This window comes from Rhincodon typus, chromosome 13 (assembly GCF_021869965.1).
Source record: "Rhincodon typus isolate 14 chromosome 13, sRhiTyp1.1, whole genome shotgun sequence".
Taxonomy (NCBI): Eukaryota; Metazoa; Chordata; class Chondrichthyes; order Orectolobiformes; family Rhincodontidae; genus Rhincodon; species Rhincodon typus.
This window is the reverse complement of record NC_063344.1, coordinates 19,528,423-19,553,423: the sequence shown is the minus strand read 5'-3', so window position 1 is coordinate 19,553,423 and position 25,001 is coordinate 19,528,423. Positions and strand designations below refer to the sequence as shown.

The 25,001-nt window shown below is 41.0% G+C and overlaps 1 protein-coding gene across 1 annotated transcript in view; it reads right to left on the bottom strand.

Annotated features, from left to right (window-relative positions):
* Positions 1-1,567: 1,567 nt before the first annotated feature.
* The window catches only part of slc7a14a (solute carrier family 7 member 14a), a 50,293-nt gene continuing 26,859 nt past the window's right edge, over positions 1,568-25,001 (bottom strand). Inside the window, exons 2-7 of the mRNA XM_048604452.1 lie at positions 24,592-24,828; positions 22,951-23,168; positions 15,892-16,038; positions 11,394-11,602; positions 8,811-9,688; positions 1,568-2,013 (exon numbers count right to left, since the gene is read on the bottom strand). Of these exons, the coding sequence (XP_048460409.1) occupies positions 1,685-2,013; positions 8,811-9,688; positions 11,394-11,602; positions 15,892-16,038; positions 22,951-23,168; positions 24,592-24,828 (2,018 nt within the window). The 3' untranslated portion in view covers positions 1,568-1,684. The remainder of the gene's footprint in view (positions 2,014-8,810; positions 9,689-11,393; positions 11,603-15,891; positions 16,039-22,950; positions 23,169-24,591; positions 24,829-25,001) is intronic.

Here is a 25,001-nt window from a genome sequence, read left to right as displayed (position 1 = left end):
ACTTCTATTCCTTTTCATTATTGGGTCCTCCCACCACCTCAACTGAAAAACTGCCTTTGGGGTTAAAAATAAATTTTCTAAGGAGAAAATGAATCTGTATAAAGTCCATGAGTTGTTTCAAGAAAATAAGTATAATTTTTCCTGCATAGAACGACAAGACACACGTTTCCCTCTGGGATCAGACAGCAGTTGCACCCAGCAGCTTTAGTATTATAACTGATGTTTGGATACACTCATCATTTTTCGATGTAAGTAAACTTTATGTTGCCCAACAAATAATGCAATTTAAGAGTCTTTAAAAAAAATTGCATGATCATTGGTTGAATAATACTATGAGCCAGAAAAGAAGCAAAGTAATTAGCCTTCCTTGTATGTGCCCTGCCTGATTTCTAACGGAAGGGGTTTTTATAGAATAGTTCGAAAACTTGGAACAGTTCGCATAAATATTGTTGGAAAATCAGAGAGAAATACAATCCAGTCCATCATAACATAAACTGTGTAACTTTTGATTACAATAATAATTCCTCATGCCTGCACAGATGTAGTGTTGAAAGATGAAGGAGCGGCAAATCTCACGATCATAAAGGAATTGTTACTTATGAAATGAACGAAAGTAGCAAATTTTACTCATGAAATCAGCGAAAGATGCTCTAATTCCTAATTCCCCCACATGTTTTTGTGTATCAGATGTGATCTATACATTATCAGCACTGCTTGCTGTTCCTGCTCTCAAGATGGTGACTCACAATGGGGCTGCAGTTTCAAACGTCCTCCTTCTCCTTCATTCTCGAGTAATGACTCTGCTAATCAGCAGGGGATTCAACATTGAGTGGCATCACATCCAAGCCCTTCTAAAAAAAAATGTATGCACAGCAGGGGGTCAATGGGTTAGACAACAGGAAACTTAGCTGATTGTATAATGTTGCCACTTGTCTAATTAGGCACAATGGGGCTTTTGCTAACCTGTCCCATCAGCACTGATTACAATTGGTTACTTCAGCACTAATTAAGGACTGAGTCTGGACAGTCCTGGATTTGTATAAGGCAACATGTTGCATTTAAACATTTTTGAGGCTGAATGCCTATTATCAGGTCTTGATCAAGTCTTTAAGGTCAAGCGCTTGCCATCTAAGTTCTGAACATATAACGAGAATGTACTCATTGAACTGACACAAGTCTTTCTGGTCACAAGGCTCTCAGTTATAGCGATATGTAGGTTAACTTGACCTTTGCTTCTGACTTCATGTTCAATTTAATGTCATTCTGGAATATTCACAATCATGCCTCATTGTAATAGATTGGGATTTAAATTGGGTGAAGAATAATCTTTCCAAAATAAAGTCTTTTTTGGCTGATTTAATGATTAAAGGGACACTGTGATAAATATCTGGCAAATTCTTTTATATAATTGCACATACATGAAACACCAGGGCAATATAAATCACACAGAATCACCCCATCCACTCATATCACTGTGATATCACAATTCTGGTCTTCCTGCAGAATAAAAGTTTGCCAAATATTTATACAGGAGCATGACATCCTTTTAAGAAGTAAGAAAGAGTGAAGTTTGAAAAAAATCAAAGAAACACATTGCCTTTTTTATGTCACATGACAGCATTTTTTTCATATAAAAGAGATGATGTCCAAGACTCTAGCCCAAGGGTATGAGGGTTAGTACCCTTTACTCTGGGGAATAATCTAGCTCATCATTTGCAATCAGTGCTTCAGATTTCCTGACATACTTCCCTTTGCTTCTGCCTTTGTTGTAGGTCCTGTGATTTCCCACAATGTCAGGCATTGCCTGCTGGGCCTGATACCCCGTCTGCTCTGCTGGCGACCACTCCTCGCGGTGTTGAGTCACCTCCTCCTCTGGGTAGGCAAAGCTTTCGTCCACCATGAAGCTGTCATCCACATCATAGCGCTGGTATGTGCTCTGGCTCAGGGCTTCCTGACGTGCTCCAATCTCCAGGCTACTATTCCAAATTCCATATCCGAAATAAATGAGTAAACCTAGCAATGGGAAAACAAAACTGCCATCAGAAGTAGCCTCAATAATGAAATCCAGAAAAGAACTAGATATTTGATGTGACAATATCTTTAGGCCTGTGGAGGTGAGGAAATGCAGAGGGACTGGGAGTAATTAGAAGGTTCTTTGAAAGAACCAGCAGAGGGACAATAGGCCAGAATGATCTTCTGTGCTGTATGATTTTATGAGGAGTTTCAAAAAAAAGGGAAGGCCATTCAACTCCTCGCACCTCCCTAGCCATTCCATAAGGATGGCTACTGAGTATGTTTCTTCCAGTGTCTGAATGGTATGTGGTTTTAGAAATTATCGCACAATTCTTGCTGTTTTATGGTCTTTCAAGAGTTTTGCCTTGGTAACCAAGTTTGCCTGAGAGTTATTGAGGGAAAACTATGACTTGTAGGTTCCTTTCCAACTCTTCCAACCATCCTGACTTGGAACTGTATCCGTTCCTTCACCTTTCCTGGGTAAAAATCCTGGAACTCCCTTCCTCAGACCATTATAGTTGTACCTGTACTAGGGGGATCATGAGAAGTCTCAACATCACTCTCCCAAGGCTAATAATCGCTGGACAAACTGGCAATGCCAATTTTCCATGTAAGAATAATTTTAAAAATGCTTTCATTCAATCTCTAACCCAGTGACCTCAACAGTCCTCATTTCTTCCTGCAACCTGCTGATATGTAAAACCCAAATATGGTGTTCTAGAATCACCCACAGAATGATGCAGAGCAGAAGGTGCTGTGAAAGAGCTATCCCTTTCATCCCAGCCCTTGTTCTCTTCCCATTGCTCTGTAATTCTTTCTGTCCGGACTAACTATTTCATCTCAAATCGTAATAACTCAACTGGGTAACATTTTTTCATCATCCCGCTGTTCTTTTGCCAACTCACTTATTTGTGTCCACTGAAGTGACTTACCTGCCAACTGAAAACAGTGCTGTATCTTTATGAAAATGCCTCCTAATTTGAGGTTGCCCCCAGAAAATCTCCCTTCAGCGTTCTCAGATTTTTCTCTAATCATTATTTCGGTTGCCCTTCAAATGGGAAGTCATAAAACAGATACAAAACATAGGATAGTGTGCTCGAAAAGATGAGGGGAATAATCAACAGTAGTCTAGCCTAAGAACATTTTGCATCTGGAACCCCTTTTATCTTTTTGTGAAAATGATTCATCTTTGATTTCAGCCAACCTCCATCTCTTTTCAAGGGTATAAGGAGTTACATTTGCGAAGTGGAGTGAGGTCAACACTTTGCTTCCATCTTGGTGACAGCAACTTGCATTTATGTAGCCCCCTTTATGTAGTAAAATGTCCCAAATTGCTTTACTAAATTTAAGACTGAGACACAAATGGTAATATTAGGATAAGTGGCACATAACTTGGTCAAAGAGACTAGTTTTAATGAACACCTTGAGGAAACAGAGGAAGCGAATGCTTTGGGAAGGGATTCCTGAGTTAGGACACAGACAGCTAAAGGCTTAGCTGCCAAATTTGCCACTTTTAAAAGTGGGGATGCTCAAGAGGCCAGAATTAAAGGACCGCAGAGATCTCAGATGGTAGTCAAGTTGGAGGAGGTAACAAAGATAGCATGGAGTAAGACTATGGAAGAATGTGAATACAAAACAAGAATTAAGAAGAAAGTTTAGAGTGAATAGTGCATGATGCCAGAATAACTTATTTTAAAAGGGCTAAAAAGAAGAGAAAATATCTGGGCCCAACACAGTGAGCTATTGTGCCCTGTGACATCACATATGGCACATGCCCTATAATTTTTGGAGGCAGATTTATATGTCCAACAATCTTCAGCACTGGCAACCACATTACACTTTAGTACATGTCCGAACAAACAGGGCCCAAGCATGCTTAGTCTTCATTAAAATTATTTGGGTTACTTGCTGATTTCAGTTCACAGGCAGCACACCTGATGAATGTCAGGGCTTTTGCCTCATTAGCAAAATATTAAGATTAAACCCCATGAATGGGATGATTGAGGGTTTGGAAGAGGTGGGGTAGAATAGCAGTTGAGTTTTTGTGGAGTCACAGATAATGAGGGTGAATTCTGTGGAGAAGAAACAACACTCCTGCTTCTATTCAGCAAAAATTATCTTTTTTTAATTAAACTTACATTGTCTCTGAAGGCTTCTCTGCATCGCATGATATTCAATTATTGGTATCCAGTATCCCTGACTGGCCTAAATCTGGCCTTAAACCCTTTTGTGGCAATATGTCCCTGTTAGGGTGAAGGGAAAAGCCGGCAGGTCCCGGCTGACGAGGGATATTCAGGCTGTGGTCAAGAAAAAGAAGGTATACCTTGGATTTAAGCTATCAGGCTCAAGTGAATCCCTAGATGACTATAAAAAGTATACAAGCACACTTAAGAGGGAAATCAGAAGAACAAAAACAGGGTACGAGATGGATCTGGCACATATGGTTAAAGATAATCCTAAGGGGTTCTATGGCTGTATTAAGAGTGGAAGAGTGGCTAGGGAGAGAATAGGTCCCCTTAAAGATCAGCATGGCTATCTATGTGTGGAGCCACAGGAAATGGGGGAGAATATTAATAAATATTTCTCCTCAGTATTTACAGAGGAGAGAATTGTGGATTCTAAGGAAATAAGGGAAGCAAGTGGGGATGTTTTTGACTGCATACATATTACCAGAGAGGAGGTGTTTGCAGCCTTAGATTGCATTAAGGTGGATAAATCCCTTGGGCCTGATCAAGTCCCTCCTCGGATGTTGTGGGAGGCTCGCGAAGAAATTGCAGAGGCCCTTGCAGAGATTTTTGCTTCATCTTTAGCCACTGGTGAAGTTCTGGAAGACTGGATGGCAGCTAATGTTGTTCCATTATTTAAGAAAGGTAGCAAAGGCATGCTAGGGAATTACAGGCCAGTGAGCCAGGCATCAGTGGTAGGCAAGTTATTGGAGAGGATACTGAGGGACAGGATCAACCAACATTTTGATAGGCAAGGTCTGGTTATGGATAGTCAGCATGGATTTGTGCATGGGAAGTCTTGTCTGACAAACCAAGACATAACCAAGAGGATAGATGAGGGTAGGCAGTGGACATAGTAAGGCCTTTGACAAGGTCCCACAAGGCAGGCTGGTCATGACGGTTAGGTCGCATGGGATCCAAGGAGAGCTAGCTAATTGGATTCAAACTTGGCTCGATGATAGGAAGCAGAGGGTGATGGTTGAAGGTTGTTTCTTGGACTGGAGGCCTGTGACTAGTGGTGTGCCATAGGGGTCAGTGCTGGGACCTTAGTTATTTGCTATTTACATAAATGATCTGGATATGAACGTACAAGGCATGATTAATAAGTTTGCGGATGAAACAAAATTAGTGGGTATCGTTGATCGTGAAGAAAGTTATCAAAAATTACAGAGGGCTCTTGATCAAGTGGGGAAGTGGGTTGAGGATTGGCAAATGCAATTCAATACAGATAAATGTGACATGTTGCACTTTGGAAAGTCAAACCAAGGTAGGACTTATATAGTAAATGGTAAGGTCCTGAGGAGTGTTGTGAATAGAGAGAACTAGGTGTACAAGTACATAGTTCATTGAAAGCGGCATCACAGGTGGACAGGGTGGTGAAGAAGGCATTTAGCATGCTGGCCTTCATCGGTCGAGGCATTGAGTACAGGAGTTGGGATGTTATGTTACCATTGTATAAGTTGTTGGTGAGGCCTCACTTGAAGTATTGTGTACAGTTTTGGTCACCCTATTATAGGAAAGACATAGTTAAACTGGAAGGTGCTCAAAGAAGGTTTACTAGGATGTTGCCAGGATTAGTAGGCCTGAGTTATAGGGAGAGGTTGGCCAGGATAGGACTTTATTCCTTGGAGTGTAGGAGATTGAGGGGTGACCTTATTGAGGTATATAAAATCATGAAGGGCCTATACAGCATGAAGGCACATAGTCTTTTTCCCAGGGATGGGAAATTGAAAACTAGAGGGCATAGGTTTAAGGTGAGAGGGGGAAGATTTAAGAAGGACCTGAGGGGCAACTTCTTCATGCAGGGAGTCATGCATATATGGAATGGGCTGCCAGAGAAAATGGTTGAGGCAGGTACAATAGCAACATTTAAAAAACATTTGGATATGTACATGGATGGGAAGATTTTAGAGGGATATGGACCAAATGCAGGCAATTGGAACTGAGTGAGCAATATGGTCAGTATGGACCAGTTTGGCCCGAAAGGCCTGTTTCCATTCTTTATTACTCTATGACTCGAGACAGGAGCCCGAAGACCTGTTTTCGTAGCTTCCAAGGATACTTGAAAAATGGTCCAATCCTATGTAGGGTTAGAAGTCTTTAAGCATGGGATATTAGCCAATGAAACCATGTTCATTTTACACTGCAGAACAACAACTGCCATTGACTACTGCCAGGAACAAAAACAAAAATTGCTGGATAAACTCAACAGGTCTGGCAGCATTTATGTAGAGAAATCAGAGCTAATGTTTCAGGTCCAGCGACCCATCCTCAGAACTGATGGCAGCCAGAAAAATATTGGTTTTAATGCAGAAGATTGGGGGAGAGGGGAGTAAGGAGTAAATGATAGGTGGAGATAAAGTCCAAAGAGAGGGAAAGACAGTTGGACAGAAAAGGAGTGAATAATGATCAGGCTAGGAGGATGAATAGCTATTAATGGGGACTGTTAGCGGTTATAATGGGTTGCATGTGATAGCAGACCATGTGATAACAAGACCTGGTATGTGAGGGTTGGGGTAAGGACATGGGTGAAGCTCAAGCCCTGAAGCTGTTGAACTTGATATTGAGTCCAGAAGGCTGTAGAGTTCCCAAGCAGAAAATGAGGTGCTGTTCTTCCAGCTTGCACTCACCTTCACTGGAGCACTTCGGCAAACCTGAGACAAAGGTGTTGGCCAGGATCAAGGTGGTGTGTTGAAGTGACAGGTTACTGGAAGCTCAGAGTCTTTTTTGCGGCCAGAGTCCAGTAAGTACAGGACTCATAAGCTTTCACTCTTCCCTTCCCTAATAAAGTAAATGAACCCTAACTTGAGATCATTACTCTTTCAGCACCATTGTAACATTTGTGTTTGCCAGAACTATCTTTATAGCCTCTGCATGTTTGATTTGGAATATTTGTGTCATCTTTTGTGGATGCCTTTTTTGTTGCACAGCAGAGGACCATCAAACCTGTGGATTTTACACAACAGAATAAGGACACTGACAAGCCCATCCATCCCCAATTTCCCAAGCTCGAACAAGCTTCTGCATTAAGAAGTGCCTCTCTCACCCTCCCTTTTCATTTCTCTTTTTGGACAATCCTCACAAAGGACTGGGCTGATACTGACCCATAAATTTTATTTAGGATGCAGCAGAGAGAAAACCTTCAGTCAGGTGTTACCTAAGGGACATTGTGGAAGCCTAGCCATTAATCTTCCACTGTTCCAATTACAATTGCAAGAGAAAAGTACTCAACAATCAGTGGAGGTTTTCTATATAGCATAAATTTGTTACAATTTCAGACAAAAAGCACAGTGATATTTCTGAGATAACAAGGTGTAGAGCTGGATGAACACAGCAGGCCAAGCAGCATCAGAGGAGCGGGAAGGCTGATGTTTCGGGCCTAGACCCCTCTTCAGAAATGGGGAAGGGGAAGGAGGTTCTGAAATAAATAGGGAGAGAGGGGGAGGCGGATAGAAGACGGATAGATGGAGAGGAGACAGACAGGTCAAGGAGGTGGGGATGGAGCCAGTAAAGGTGAGTGTAGGTGGGGAGTTAAGGAGGAGATAGGTCAGTCCAGGGATGATGGACAGGTCAAGGGGGCGGGATGAGGTTGGTAGGTAGGAGATGGGGGTGGGGCTTGAGGTGGGAGGAGGGGATAGGTGGGAGGAAGGACAGGTTAGTGAGGCGGGCCGAGCTAGGCTGATTTTGGGATGCGGCAGGGGGAGGGGAGATTTTGAAGCTTGTGAAGTCCACATTGATACCATTGGGCTGCAGGGTTCCCAAGCGGAATATGAGTTGCTGTTCTTGCAACCTTCGGGTGGCATCGTTGTGGCACTGCAGGAGGCCCAGGATGGACATGTCGTCTGAGGAAGGGGAGAGGGAGTTGAAATGGTTCGCGACTGGGAGGTGCAGTTGTTTAGTACGAACCGAGCGTAGGTGTTCTGCAAAGCGGTCCCCAAACCTCCGCTTGGTTTCCCCGATGTACAGGAGGCCACAACAGGAACAGCGGATGCACTATACCACATTAGCAGATGTGCAAGTGAACATCGGCTTGAGTGGAAAGTCTTCTTGGGGCCTGGGATGGGGGTGAGGGGGGAGGTGTAGGGGCAGGTGTAGCACTTCCTGAGGTTTCAGGAAAAAGTGCCGGGTGTGGTGGGGCTGGAAGGGAGTGTGGAACGGACAAGGGAGTCACTGAGAGAGTGGTCCCTCCGGAAAGCAGATAAGGGTGGGGAGGGAAAAATGTCTTTGGTGGTGGGGTCGGATTGCAGATGGCGGAAGTGTCGGAGGATGATGCGTTGGATCCGGAGGTTGGTGGGGTGGTACGTGAGGACGAGGGGGATTCTGTTTTGGTTGTTATTGCAGGGACGGGGTGTGAGGGATGAGTTGCGGGAAACACGGTTGAGGGCATTCTCGACCACTGAGGGGGGGAAGTTGTGGTCCTTGAAAAACGAGGACATCTGAGATGTACGGGAATGGAATGCCTCATGATATTTCTGCCTGGATGACGCTAAGTTATTCATAGTCAGGTTTGATGCTTTTTACTTAGCCTAATTCTAGCATCAATGATGTACTCAAACATTTAATCACACTTACCTACAAAGCACCAAACTGCGAAGCGGATCCAAGTTATACTGGACAGCTTCAACATGAGATACATATTTACCAACATGGCAAATGCAGGCACGAAGGGGACACAGGGCGCCATGTATGGCAACTTCTTGGGGTTCTCGGGCTGCTGTAGAATCACAAAGATCAGTGAGCAGATCAGCAGTGCCATCAGGATGATCAGTAGGATGGCCCACCAGCTCCGATCATAGATGTACTCCTCCCCAAAAATGGCAAAGGAGCAGAAGACAAACATCAAGACAAAGAGTAGCATTACACAGGTGGTGACTGTGCGTCCAGTGACAGTGGTGGGACGATCCATCTTATTGGGCAGGCCAAGCCGAATCCTCATAGTGTAGTACCGAGGTCCAATCAGCTTCTTAAGCTTTATTAAGTAGATGTTCTCAGACTCATCTGCTTCTATTCCTGAGCTCATATCCACCGTACCATAGTTAGGATGGTTCATGCTATAATTAGACTTGTCTGGTTTCCCGATCAGCATCTCATTGTCACCCAAAGATGGCAGGTTCTTTGCTCCGCAAGTGTTCTTCCCAAGGTCAGTGTAGTGTTCCCCTTCACTCATAGGGGAAATGGCCTCTTTCTCACACTCGGCTAGCACTCCTTCCTTCTTCTTAGTGCCTTCCTCTGATAAGAACTTGACAAAGCCATCAATGTCACTCTCAGGCTGGTAGCGGAGAAGTAGGACACACACCGATACCAGGGTGTAGGCTAGGAGCGTTCCAATGGACATCATTTCAATAAGGTCCCGTAGGCTGACCAGCAGGGCGAGAAGTCCTGCAAGGAATCCTGAAACAATGCAGGCCACAACCGGGGTCTCCGTGTAGTTACTTACATGGGCAAAAAACCTAGACAACCATAACCATAAACATTACAGCATGATCTTATATCAACATCGATTGCAGCTTTGAAACAGGTCATTTGTCTCAACGTGTCTATTCTTGTGTTTATATTCCCTATGAGCCTCCTCCCAGCCTTATTCATTCCTTCTATTCCTTCATCCCTCATTTGTTTATGTAGCTTCCACTTAAAAGAATTTCTCTTCTGATCTCAAATATTCTATATGATTATGTATCATCAATTTACATTCGCATAATATGTTTATTGGAGTAAAACATCACTAGTTCCTTCACAAAACATGATCAAACATAGTTTACCAAAGAGCCACATAAGGAAGTATTAAGGCTGAAGATCATAAAGTTAAGTCAAAGGGGTAGGCATTAAGGAGGATCTTAAAGGAGGAATGAGGTAGAGAGGAGGAGAGGTTCAGCAAATAAATTCCAGAGCTCAGAGGTTCTGTGCTACTCAGCTACCAATGTAAAGTGATATAAAAAAACAGCAGTACTCAAGAGACCAGCAATACAATACAGAGATCTCAGAGGATTGTGGAACTGGAGCAGGCCGAAATAAGGAGTGGGTAGGGCATGAAGGAATTGAAAACAAAGACAAAATATTTTAAAATCAAAGTGTTCTTGGACTAATATCAATCAATCAGTGAGCACATTGGCTGATGAGTGAACAGTGCTTGGTGTGAATTTTTTGTTTATTCATTAATAGGATGAGGGCATTGCATTTATTGCCCATTCCTAATTGCCCAGAGGGCAATTCAGAGTCAACCACATTGCTGTGGGTCAGGAGTCACATGTAGGCCAGACCAGGTAAGGACGGCAGTTTCCTTCCCTAAAGGACATGAGTGAACCAGATGGGTTTTTCTGACAATCAAAATGGATTCACAGTCATCATTAGATTCTTAATTCCAAATATTTTATTGAATTCAAATTCTCACCATCTGCCATTCAAACCCGGGTCTCCAGAACATTATTTGTGTCTCTGGATCAATAGTCCAATGATAATACCACTGGGTCATTGCCTCCGCATTAGAATATGGGCAAAAGTGTTTTTGTTGGGCTAATATTTACATCATCAAGATGTAGGCTAAGGATGTAAAATTGCATGACTTCTGAAATTAAACCGTTTCAATTTTGCAAGTTGTCACTTTGACTAATAGACCAACCCATTTAAAGGAAATTCTGAATTGTTTAGAACCTCTCAATGTCATGACAGTGAATCTGTAAATGCAATGTATTTGTTGTGAGGTACACCTCCGTTATTGTGTTAAACTCTAACTTACAGCCAGGCCACAATTTATCCAAAACTTCCCTAATGTGATGAACAGAAAAAAAGGTCATTTGAGCCATCGGCTGTGATTTTCTCCTTCAATCACCATGCTTCAGGTTGGATATGCGAGTAGCAATGCAATCCAGGAGACAATGGCTGTTCTGTGCATTCAAGATGCCCTAAAGTAACATGGACATGCAGTGGTGGGTCCTGAAAGGAGGATCCAGGCTCTTTCACTAGGCTGCTGGACCACAAGGCCAATTATGTAATTTTATGGTAAATGAGATGAAGCTAGAAGACAGTTGATGTCGCAGAGGGAAGGACAGTAGCTCTTTTCGTATCCCCAACTGTAAATAATCTCAAAACTGTTTCCTGTCACAGTTATAATCTCCTGCTCTATAAGTGGGGTTCAGAATGTGAGGAGAGACCACCAACCTGAAGAGTAGACCATCGTCAGCCATGGCATAAATCACTCTGGGCATCGGAAAGAGGGAGCCCAGGAGACTGACCGTCAATCCTGCCACTGAACCAATAGCAACAATATACTTGGCTGCATGGAATCCGTGCAGTACAAACATCTCCATGAGCGGAGATTCCGTGTCAATGGCATAATAAGGCACCATCAGTGTCAGGATAACACTGACCTAGTAAAGGAAGGAGAGACATATAACACTGTCAGTAATACAGTGCAATGAACACTTACCATCATCCACAAGTTATGTGTAGCAGGCAAAGACTTAACCAACAGAGTCTAGTGGCTACCTACAAAGCAGCTGATGCACTTCCTTGACAGCTGGCTGTGTGAAGATGGATGTCAGGGCATCATGCTCTGTTTGAAAGACCCATCATATGTAGAATTATATCAAAGCATAAGCCTGCTGTTCAGCCCAATTGATCCATGCCAGTTTTATGTTGGTTCCGTCAGCACTCATCTATCAACTTCCAATATTCTTCAATCCCACCAACTCAACTTTCCCCAAATCCCTCAAACCCACCTCCTCCCCATATCCCTCAAAACCACCTGCCCACCACCTTCCCATATCCCTCAAACCCACCTGCCCAGCCTCTTCCAATATTCCTCCAGAAATGCATTGATTTATGCCTGCCTCAATACTTTTGACTCATAACGTATGATACAAACTGACCACTCTTTGGATGAATGAAGGTCAAAAATCACACAACACCAGGTTATTGTCCAACTGCGATAGGGGCTATGACCTGGTGTTGTGTGATTTTTGACCTTGTTCATCCCAGTCCAAAACCAGCACCTCCGCATCATGGGTGAACAAAATCAACCTCCTTTCATTATTACTAAAAGTTTACTAATTTTAACTTGTATCCTTGATCTTAATGTTTGAATAAACACATTTCAATAATTCCTTTTAAATTACTCATTAAAGTATGTATTTTTAATACCAGTTATTATATTAAGGTTCATTCCAATCTGTTTCATGGTTTGATGTCAGATCTATATTCGGATGTCTCTGTTACCATTGCTTGTCTGTCATTCTATCCCATCTGCTTGCATATTGCTGGAGGGACTTCTGGCAACTGTTCAACTGGAGCATATTGCTGTAGAGTACAGTGTGAATGCTGAAATAAACGTAATGGAACATTTAACAGGAACAGTCAGGGAGGCTCTCAGCCAGATATCAGCTGTGTTATTCACTTGCTTGTATCAGTTTTCTCCATCAATCAACATGCTTCAGGTTGTATGTGCAACTATTAATGCAATCCAGGAGACAATGGCTGTTCTGTTCTGGAGACTGTATGGCTAAAATTGAAGGCTCAGTGTGTTTTACAGTGAACAACCTCAACCCACAGGCTAGCAAGGTCCCAAGTTCAATCCTGGTCCACTTTCACAAGCCTTAGAAAAGGAATGGGGTGCAATGGCCTCAGTGACCTGAAATTTGAAAGGGGAAAACCAGTCAGTGGTCCCATGCCCAATCATTATTGGGTGACAAAGTTGGCAGAGTGAATATCATTCTAATTCTTGCATGTCATGCCTTCAACCCTCAATAAGACTGACATTCAAAGGTTTAGTTGAGGGAACACAAGCCGCTTGTATGAATTTTTATGCTTATTCCACGAGAAATACTCTTATATTCAGAACTGCTGTGCAGGCAAAACTGGGAGTTGCCACTCGTACGACAAAGTGGGGAGGCAAGGTTGGGATCTTAGAGGAATGGAGGGTAGATTGAAGTGAGATGTAGAGCCAGGCAAAAAGTTAAGCAGAGCCACTACCATCAAACACTTACTGAAAGCATTTCTTGAATGTGATTGCTGAGAGGGGAAACGGTTAGGTGCAGAGAGCTTGGAGCAAACAGAGAATGTTGGGGAAACTGAGCAGATCTGGCAGCAGCTCTGGAGAGAGAAACAAAGTTTTGAGTTTAGAATGACTTCTTCAGAATTGTCCTGAAGAGCCATACCAGACTCAAAATGTTAACTCTTTCTCTCTCCACAGATATTGCCAGACGTGCTGAGTTTCTACAGCATTCTGTGTTTCTTTCAGATTTCTACATTTGCAGTACTTTGACTTTAACAGAGAGGCTGGTTCCTGACTTGGGCCAGAATATTGAGTCAGGTTGATGGTATGGATGGAGTGCTGATGCATCTACTTTTTCACTGAGAACTATTCTGTAAATTGACATGGAAGAGAAACTGTGTGGAGTGTACACAAGCATCAATTATTTGCCTAAATTCACACAGCTTCTTTGACTGTAAAGGAATCCCATTTCTAAATCATCTGTGCATAAATAGTGTATTACAAATCCAACAAGTTAAGCATATTTAAGCACATAATAATCTGTGTACTAGACCTCAGGTGGGACCTATTCACTGTCAAAGGAGTGCAACATTAATTTACTAGAATGACCCGAACGGTCAATTATGATGAAAGATGACATAAACAAGGTTTGTATTTTCTGGAATTCAGATGGTTAAAGACTGATTTGATCAAAAGTTGCAAGATATTGGGAGCAACAATGAGGTTACATGGGTTACAGGGGTTATAGTTGAAAAGTTGAACCCACACCTTTCAAGGATGAAATTACAAAACACTTCATCTAAAAATTTGGACACTAGATTAGTGTTCACTTTAAAACTTAAGTTGACATTTTTTGTTAATCAAAATGTATATGGGAAAACTTAAATATGGAGAGTGGTCACAGATTGCCATGGTCTAATTGAAAGACTGGAAAGGTTTAAGGGGCCAAATGATCACTTCCTCCTCCTTTAAATGAATGGATATGTTATGAGAGAATTCATTCCAAAGAAAGCTTGTGAGAAATTGTCAAGACTGATGTAGATTTTATTTCAAGTTAAGGGAAATGTGGTTAAGATACCTATCAGCTGTGTTATAATAGAATGGTCAAACAGGGTTAAGGGACTGAATTGACTGTTCTTGTTTTGATTGTCGTATCAAGGGAATTTGGTCATGGTTCTAGGGGGAGAGATGAACTGCAGAATAATACAAAGTATTTACAATTCAACCCATCAGGTTCATGTCAGTTTTTATGCTCTATATGAGATTACTCCCACTCATCAGCAACTTATCCATCAACACATCCTTGCATTCTTTTTTCCCTTGTGTTCATTTAACCTCCCCTTGAATGTAAATATACCAGTCACTTCAACTGCTGCCCATGATAGTGAGTTCCATATTCTCACCATTCTCTGGAAAAAGATGTTTCCTTTAAAAGCTTCATTGGATTATTAGTGACCATTTTCATGTAGTTCTGCCAGTGGAAATACCATTTATACTAGCATCGTTTCAAACTGTTTCATAATCTTGAAGATTCCTTTTTCACCACCTCTCAACTCCTCCTTTAAAGAAAAATGCTGATTATTTTCTAAATGGTCCTTGTCACCTGGTTTCACATGATGGATCTGACAAATATATGGATTCTCAAGTAACTGTAGATTTTCCTGTATTCCTTTATTCACTGTCTCCCCAGGCTTGCTGTTACTTCCTATTTTACTCATCTCCATTATTCCTTTTAATTTTTTTTTAATCTTATATACCTGGGCCCATCTGTTCTATATGTTTGAGAATAGATGAAGAATATGGGTAGGTGTTTGACCATAAACAAGGGTTTAGATATCCTCACATGATGCCCCTCCTCAAACCACTAACCTGACAATGGCCTGTCCACCAAGTGTGCTGTCTCCCCAGGGCCAATTAGGAAGCAGAATCATTATTTCCTAACTGGATTATTTTGGCAAAAACAATGCCTTTTTCCCCCTGTTTCCAGTCTTTAAATAATTGTAAATGTTCAAAGAAAAGTTACGAAGTTCACAATTATGTATCATATCCCTATGATTCTTCTCCTGGCTGTTGCTTGCAGCTGTGTCCCGGAGATTGACTTTCAATTTAAGCAAACTCCTGGACAATCCTGGGAGTGTTGGAAGCAATCCCATTGAGATACATGCAGCTGAACTCAATTCTGACTATACAGGACATACCCAGTGGATCAAAATCAGGAGGTGAAAAGCTGACCACTCCCGGATGGGTTTAGGTCAAACATAAAACAATATCTGGAACCCTGAATTACTACCAACTAGTTTAATGCAAAACATATACTAAATCTTGGGCCTATCTGGATCAGATCTGATTACTAACTAGTAGGGGATAGGGATATGATTTACAAATAAAATTGTGTCTAGATTCAGTATCCTCCACAGGAAGATGATTATGCTAATACATTTATATTGATAAAATAACAATATCTTGCGTGTATATGGTGCCATTAACTTAACTTAAAGGTCCCAAGGTGTTTCATGGGTGAATTTGATACAGAATCTTAAGAGATATTAGAGAAGGGACTGGTAACAGTGTCATAAAGGGGAAGAGTAAAACAGAGGTTTGGAACAGAAATGTTGCGAAGTATTGGAAATTTAGATTACAATTAACCACGGAACTTTTTCCACTCACAGATACATATGCAGTCAGGCAGATCACCAGAGATGCAGTGATAGCATATGGGATGGAAGTGTTTGGACTCTTTGCTTCCTCTCCAGTTGTGGCGATTATGTCGAAGCCAATGAATGCATAGAAACACGTTGCTGCTCCCTGGAGAACCTGTAGTCAGTAAAGAATAAAATTTTTAAAAATCATTGGGTGTAAAAACATTCTTTATAGAGATTTAGAGGGAAATCCTGAAAGCACTCAGATATAGCAAATGTATTGGTCATGGCTCAGATGGAATGCTCTCAACCAGTGTAGTCCTGATGATGTACTTAACTATTGGATAGTATGGTCTGTATGTACCCCCTAGCCAATGCAATTATCAGAATATTTGATAATTGCTGTCTTCAGGATCTTGCTGTGCAAGAATTGACTGCCATTCTTCCTATGTTGGAACTATATCCATGCTTTTGAGAAAAAAAGTATTGTCAGTGAAAGACTTTGGGTCATCATAAGATTATGAAAGGTGTTGTATAAATATGAGTCTTCACTTCATGGAATAAAATCCATAAAATCTGACAACATAGGTGGGCCATTCAGATCATCATGCTAATGCTGTTGTTTTGAAAGAGCTCAAAGTTATACAGCATAGAAACAAGGCCTTCGGCCTACCACACTTATACGGACCAACAAACTCCAACTTACACCAATCCCAGTTACCTGCACATGGTCTATAGCCTACTGTGCCCTGACATTTTAAGTGCTCGTGCAGGTGCTTCTTAAATGTTGCAAGAGTACCTGCCTCCAAAACCATGTCAGGCAGCGTATTCCATACTTCTACCACCCTCTGGAAGAAAAATCTTTTCCTCAGATCCCTTCTAAACCACTTACTCCTCACCTGAAGCTTCTGCTCTCTGGTCTTACACACATCTGCCTTGGGGAAAAGATTCTTACAATCTACCCAATCTCTGCGTCTCATAATTTTATACGCCTCAATCAGATTCACCCCTCAGACTCCTCTGCTTCAGGGAAAACAAATCCAATCTGTCCAGTCTCTTCTAATAACTGAGATTTCCCGGTTCTCAGTTTCTATCCTTCTGTCTTTCAGATGAACCAGTTCAGTTATTAAAGTACTTTAAAAACAACATCAAAATTGAGATTCAATTAACCTTTGATGGTGCTGGGAGATACAAGTCCCTGCTGCTTCATTCAGGCAAACTAATTAAACCTTCCCCAGTTGTGAGATCGTGGTGGGCAAGGTGTTGTGCACAGATTGGTGGTGACTCCTGCCCCCATCCCAGATGGGGATGTTCCTGGGCTCATTTGCCTGTTTGGTCAGAGGGTAGTCACAATAACTAATAATACTTTTAAATATTTTATCATTTTTATTTGGAATCCAGTTTCTACATGAATACCAGTGATTAGTAATTACACTGACGCTTGATCACATACCATCTCCATTGATTAGTATTTGCACTGACTCATTACTGTCTCCCAGCTGAGGTCTTGGGTCTGGAAACCCCTTGGTTTCAATTGATTATTGGTCTTACAGGAGCAGATGCAGGATCCAAGAAAAATATCATGGAGACTAAGCATTATGGCTAAAGATTGGGTACTCAAATTCTATAAGACCATAAGTTCTAGGAGCAAGATTAGATCTTACAGCCTATTGAGTTTTCTCTGCCATTCAATCACAGCAGATATGCTTCTCAACCCCATTCTCTTATCTTCTCCATGTGAGATTTGATCTCCTTACTAACCAAGAACCTAACTAACCCTGTCTTAAATACACTCAATGACTTGGCCTCCATAACCTACTGTGGCAATGAGTTCCACAAATTCACCACCCTCTGGCTAAAGAAATTCCACCTCATCTCACTTCTAAAGGGTTGTCCCTTTACTCTGAGGCTGTGCCCTCGAGTCCGAGTCTCTGCTACTAGTGGAAACATCTTCTCCACGTCCACTGTCCAGGTGTCTCAGTATTCTGTAAGTTTCAATTAGATCTTCCGTCATCCCTCTAAACTCCATTGAGTATAGATCCAGAGTCCTCAACAGCTGCTCCAATGACAAGTTCTTCATCTCCAGGATTGTTCTGGCAAACTTCCTGTAGACCCCCTCCAATGTCAGAACATCCTTCTTTAGATATGGGACTCAACGCTACTCACAATATTCCCAATGTGATTTGACCAGAGCCTTAAACAGCCTCAGTAGTACATCTCTGCTCTTATATTCTAGCCCTCTTGAAATGAATGGTAACATTGTATTTGCCTTTCTAACTGCCAACTGAATCTGCATGTTAACCTTAAGAGAATCCTGAGCTAGGATTCTTTAGTCCCTTTTGCTTCAAATTTCTAAAGTCTTTCCCCATTGAGAAAACAATCTGTTCTTTGCTGTTCTAACCTGTTCTTCTTTCCTCATACTTTGTAACTTCTTTGCCCACTCTGCTAGCCTGTCCAAGTCCCTCTGCAACCTCCTGCCTCCTCAACACTACCTGTTGTTCCACCTATCTTTGCGTCATCTGCAAACTTCGCAACAATACCCTCAGTTCTTTCATCCAAATTGTTAATGTCAAAGGGGAGTAGTTGTGGTCTCAGCTGATGGACTATCACCACCAGTATAGGTAATAAAGGTAATAATTGAAGTCCACCAAAATTGATGACGTGGAAAAGGCATGCTACCTTCATAAATACTGTACAACGCAAATCCTTTCCTCTTGGGAAATGCAAAGGAAGAATTTGATATTTCATTGCATAATGTTTCACCAAGGAAGTCAATTTAACGCAAGAAGTATTGACACACTGGCAATTGATTCTGAAAATCAAGCCCAGAAATCATGTAGATTCGCAGATTTGCTGATTTTTATTTTAAATCAGAAACAACCACAGGATGTGTTCATTGTGCTTCCAGTATTTTGATTATGCGAATATTGTGGTGTTTATTTATGTGAAAACTCCCATCTTGCACTGCTGTTGGTGACAGTGATCAGGAGCAGGTTCAAGGTTGAAATTTGTTAAGATTTTCCACAGACTTGCACTTGTCTGCAATTCGTAATGTGAAGTGTCTGTCTTTAACATACAATCACAGGACTTAGTGCATCCCATTGCACACTGCAATCCTAAAACCTATTTCTGTACATTCTATATTTCAATTCCTTCTCCAAACGTAACACTTCCTGTTTGCCTTGCTTCATGCAGTAAATAACCCATTTTAGCTGACCTTATACTTTTTAGGCCCTTCCAATTCCTGGGACTCAGCTGTCCTTTAACACAGAGTCAAATATTAGCTCAAAGCTGAGCACAGAGCAACTGGGAAGCAGCTGCATCACAAACCAAAGTAAGGTTTTTTTCTGGAACACATCCAAGCTAATAAGCTAAGTAGCCACATTACTGTAAACAAGCTGGTTCCATTTCCAAAACTGTAGCATAGTACTTTTAAGTAACTGACTGCGGCTGCTATTGAAACACAGCCAGAAAACCACTTAAAATAATTCAATTTCAGGTTGATACAAAGGAACACAGTATTAATACTAATTAGATGAAAAGAGTCCACGGGCATCTGCGGCCAAATCAGTTTGGTGTCACTCATCTTCTGTTTGTTGGAGAGCAAAATGTAATAACCTAAACTTGTATTTGCAATGACGGCAAAACTGTTAGTCCTCATGGTTATTATTGGAAAGCTGACAGCAACTTCTGGAGCTTACAAGTAAAATGTGGAAATCCAGGGGTTGCTAGCAGCAATTGTTCCAAGTTGCGGTGTTGAAGTCTTGGACATGTAAACATTTTGGAATTCACTTGAATTAATGGGAACTTTCATTAATCTGATAAATATTCATCCAATAAAATACAGAACAGGAGTTGGTCTTTCTTCCACATTTAGTTATTAATAATCCACAGTCCGGTATAAACACAGATGATTATACTCTACTGCAAATCAGTCCTCTTTTCCAAGAATAAACCAGTTTGTGGTCTTGTAAACACCCCACTTTGCACTCCATCATCTATAGTTATGACCTTTCCAATTGGCCTGTTCTAAGATGTTATTATACACCTCTAGAGGAGCTAGGACTTGAACACAGGCTTTTTGGCTCGGAGGGAGGGACACCACCAGTGCTCTACAATAGCCAGAATCCACTTCATATATTTTCTAATCAACCTGTTCAGTGAAGTTATTATGCAACTCTGAAGCAGGTAGGACTTCTGGCTCATAGGTAGGGACATTACAACTGTGCTCACAAGAGCCCAAAACAAACCAATTTGCTTTTTTTATACATCCAGAAGTATTCTTACACACAATTGAATGTTATTCTCACCCATCGCCAAACCACGCAATGTATCTTTTTCATATATTAAACACCAAACCACTTTGTCAATACTGCTCCAATTAACTGCCGCTACTCTCAATAGTACCAGGAGCATGCGCATGTTCATGCTCAATTCGCTGAGCAATATTAGCAACTTTCACTTTTTATGATCATGTTGCCTCCATTAGAAACCCTAGAAAAGATTATGCCTTGTTGGATATGTTCTAACTGAGTTTCATAGGATGTACTAAACTAGACCATAATGTTATATGAGTAATCTTTCTGGTCCTGAAAATATAACTTTATGGTCAGAATTTTGCAATGGGAAATGAGATGGGGTTTTGGAGTTAATTGTGCTGGAGTCAATTTTACAGCTTCTCAATAGTGAAATGAAATCAGGGAACTAAGGTTGCAGATAGATTTAGCGTGCTGAATGCAAAGGTTGGGAACCTATTTTGAAGTGTTAGCATATCAAGTATATTCATTAAAACACAAGCACACTAAATTAAATTGTACTTTTGCAACTAACCCAACAGTGAATGAACAATATGTGCTGTCAGATTAATGACTGGTTAAAGGTTGGTGAGGTAGTCTTCCTGCTTGATTTTGTCTGAGTTGGAGCTTCTATTCTTTCACGGAGATCATTGTTCGGCTATGGGAGAGGTGTCTTTGATGCACTGAAATCAAGTGGTGGTGGTGCATAGAGGGGAAAAACAAAGTACGACAGAAAGTTAGATAGAACTATCAAAACAGATGATATATTTTTCTATGGAGAGGTGAAATGTGGAGAGTTAACAAAATGAGCATTGGTCCCAAAGAAAGTGATCTGGGGAATTACTATTAGAGAATAAGGAGATGGGAGATGAACAGATATTTTACATTGGTGTTCACTATAGAGAGTAGAAGTAAAATCCCAGAAATAGCTGTAAATCAAAAAATGGATGGGAACGAAGAAATGAAGAAGTTACAATCACCAGGGATGTAGCCCTGATCAAATTGTAGAAGCCACCGCTGACCAATCCCTGGGTCCAGATGAATGTTTTCCTAGGGTCTTAAATGATGTCGCTAGTTGATGCATTGGGTTTAATTTTCTAAAATGAAGACTCCATTTGATTGGAAATTATTTAACGTAACAGCTTTAATCAAAAAGGGAATAGAAACAGAAAGCAGGAAACTGTAGGTAAGTTAGCTGAGTATCTATCATAGGGAATATGCCAGAAGCTATTATTAAAGATGTTATAGCAAGGCACTTAACGTTCAAGGTAAACAGGCAGAGACAAAATAGTTTTGTGAAAGGGAAATCACGTTCAGTTAATTTATTGGAGCTTTGTGAGACTAAAACATTTGCTGTGGGTAAAAGGGGAAACCAATGGATGTACTGTACTTAGATTTCTAGAAGTCATTTGATAAGGTGTCACATCAAAGGTTCTTTCAGAAATTGAAAGCATATTTAACACATTTGCAAGAATAGAAGATTAGTTTGTAAACACGAATCAGAGAAGCAGCATAAATGGTCATTTTCTGGTTTGCATGATGGTATGAGTACTGTGTCAGAGGGATCAGTGCTGGGCCCTCAATTTTTACAATTTATACAAATGATTTGAGTGAAGGGACTGGAGGTATGGTTGTTAAATTTGTTGATGAATCAAACAAAGATAGGAAAGTAAGTTGTGAAGGGAACATAGGACACTACAAAGGTATATAGTTCAATTAAGTGAGTGGACAAAACTCTTGCAGATGGAGCCTAATGTAGAAAAATGTGAAATTGGCCATTTTGGCAGGAACAAAAACAATCTAAATGGTGAAAAACTGCGAAGCTCTGAAATGTGCAAGGGTTGAGTGCATGAGTCATAAAAAGTTGGTATGCTGGGAGAGCAAGCAATTAGGAAAACTAATTGAATTTATTATGACAGGAATCTGCTTCAGTTGTACAGGACACTAGTGAGACCGCATCTTGAGTACAGTGTACAGAGTTGCTCTCCTTATTTAAAAAAGATAATAAATTTGTTGGGATCAATTCAGAAAAGGTTGACTAGACTAATACCTAGAATGTGTTTGTTGTCTGATGAGGAAAGGTTGGACACACTGAGCTTGAATCCACCAGAGTTTAGAAGAGTAAGAGGTGACTTGATTGATACAGGTAAAAGATTGTTTGTAGCATTTTAGCTTATATTTAAATCAAATGTGTATGCCCCAATCTCTTTTGCACTCTGTGAAATGATTGAAATGTTATGGATGATCAGCACTTTTTTAGTTCCTGCATTGCTGTCAGTGAGAATTCTGCAGTGTGGTTGGTTGCTTACTCTGTTTCATGACACCACTGCTGGACCATCGGAGATCTCCAGAGATTGAAGTAAAATTAATATCAGGAAAGGGAACTGAGGCTACAAAGATCATTAGATTCCACTGAGATCTTTAGTGATCTTTGTCACTTGACGACTGACAATAAAATTTGATCCAGTATATCAATTAATATATCCTTGAACTTAAATAAGTAAATTAAGCAGGAGATTTAGGATTTACTGTTTAAGCCATGGTCGTAGACACAGAGTTTAGAAAACATTTTGCAGATGTAAGCAGTCTTCACCAGTAGCAGAATCAGAAGAGAATTAGCATCCCTGTTTCCCATTTCACCCAAAATTACTTTACTGTTGGGAAGGAAAATCAGTCACAACTTAAAATGCATCCAATTTACTGTCAACCATTACTGCTACTACTGAGAACTAATTTCACCCCCATTCCCAAAAGGAATTGGTTAATAACGAACTGTAGGGTTTGTTACTAACCCCAGACCATCCGAAAGGTAGAAACCTCCCTTCATCCCAGTTGGCGCTGTTGATGAAGAACAGGCCTGAGAACATAATGAAGACCCAGGCAGCCAAGTTGATGATGTTCAGCACGTTGTTAAAGCCCACAGAGTTCTTCACTCCTAAGGAAACAATGGCTGTCACAATGACAGCGATGAACAGTGCCAGGAGGTCAGGATAGGACTCCTCCCCTTTTCCTGTACAAACAAGACACAGAAAACAAAGACCACTCAGTCACAAATTTACCAAACAACAGCAAGCCACCATTTTAAGCTTAAAATCAAGGTCTTTCAGCAACGTTTGGGAACCAGCAATGCCAAAAATATGGTCCTAGGATTTACTGGCCATTGAAACTGAATGATGCTGAAGTAGCAAAGGGGTTGGTTTAATCTTAGACTAAGCTTCAAACTTCTTTCATACCGATAGATCTTGCTGTAAGAATTAATATTAAGGTTAACTAAGTTAGAGTAAAAGCACTCTAAGCAGGTATAAGTCCAAATCACAATTTAGAATAATTCCAACTTATTCATGATGACCAGGATAAAGGTTGTAACAGTACATAGGGCTGCTCTTCTGCAATTGCAGTTAAAGGTGGGACATTGAGGGGCAATGACAGGGAAATTCATCCAATATCCAAGCGAAAAGCTTTAAGGGGCAGTAAAGAGATGGAAGAACCAATAAATCTTATTTGAATGGGTACTGGTCTGAATTGGTCTTGTATGACTTAAAATGGAACTCTAGATTTGACCAGTACTTATTATTTCCATTTGGCCATTTGGATGAAGTATTAAACCAAAGTCCTATCTCTGATGTCAGGTGAATATAAAGCTTCTGTTGATATTTTTGAAAAGTAATGCGCATAGTATGCGTGGGAGCTTTGGCCAATGTTTATCTCTCAACCAACATCACCAAAATGGAAATAAAATACCGCAGAAGCTGGTGATCTGAAATAAAAAGAGAAAGTGCTGGAGAAACTCAGCAGGTCTGGCAGCATCTGTGCAGCTGTGAAATATTTCATCATATCCTGATGTAATGAAAGCTGTGATATAAATATTGCAATTTGGGGCTGTTTTCTCTTGAAATGAGAACACTGAGGGGTGTTCTGATAGAGGTCTTCAAAATTGTGACAATATTAAACAGATAAAAATGAGAAAAGTATTTCCAAATGCTTTGGGCAGTCGTCCAGAAATAGAAGTACGCAAATATAACATAGGTACTAATAAACTGAAAAGGGAACTCGGAAAAGAGGGGTGAAGATAGGAAACTCATCACCACAGAGAACAATTCAGGCAAATAACAAGATCATTTCAGGAGAGGGAAACCGGAGTAAGGGAATCTCTCAATTGTGTGAGATGATGTAGGGTGAGCAGAGGTTCACGTGGAATATAACCTGCGGTATGAAGTTGCAGGGTCAAGTGGCATGCTTCTGTACTGTATATTCATGAAATTGTATGCAAGTTATTATTTTCATTTAACTCAGTGAACACAGTAAGGAGCGGTGACTAAATAACTAAAATAACAGAAACCCAACGCCAAGAATCATGATTTCAGTGCTTCTGTCAACATCGAGAACTATCAAATTTTTTTTGTTTAAATCTAGTAGTGATTGTACTGACCTACCTAGTCCATTTAAAGTGCCAACATAGTCCACTATCCAGTGGCTGATGGTATGGTTGGCTAGTGAGTCAAACATACTGCTCAAAGCACTGGCACCAGCTGCTGTGCCAATCAGATACTCCAAAATCAGGTTCCACCCAATGAAGAATGCCACAAACTCTCCCACTGTCACATAGCTGTAGGTGTAGGCAGAGCCCGTAGTCTTAGGTACTCGCACACCAAACTCAGCATAGCACACACCTGGAAAATAAAAAGAGAAAATACCTGCATCAAGATAGCGAAGAAGTCAATATCTGTGTTACCTTCAGTCAAAACATTATAAGTATGGAGACAACAAGGTGCAGAGCTGGATGAACACAGCAGGCTAAGCAGCATCATAAGAGCAGAAAGGCTGACGTTTCGGGCCTAGACCC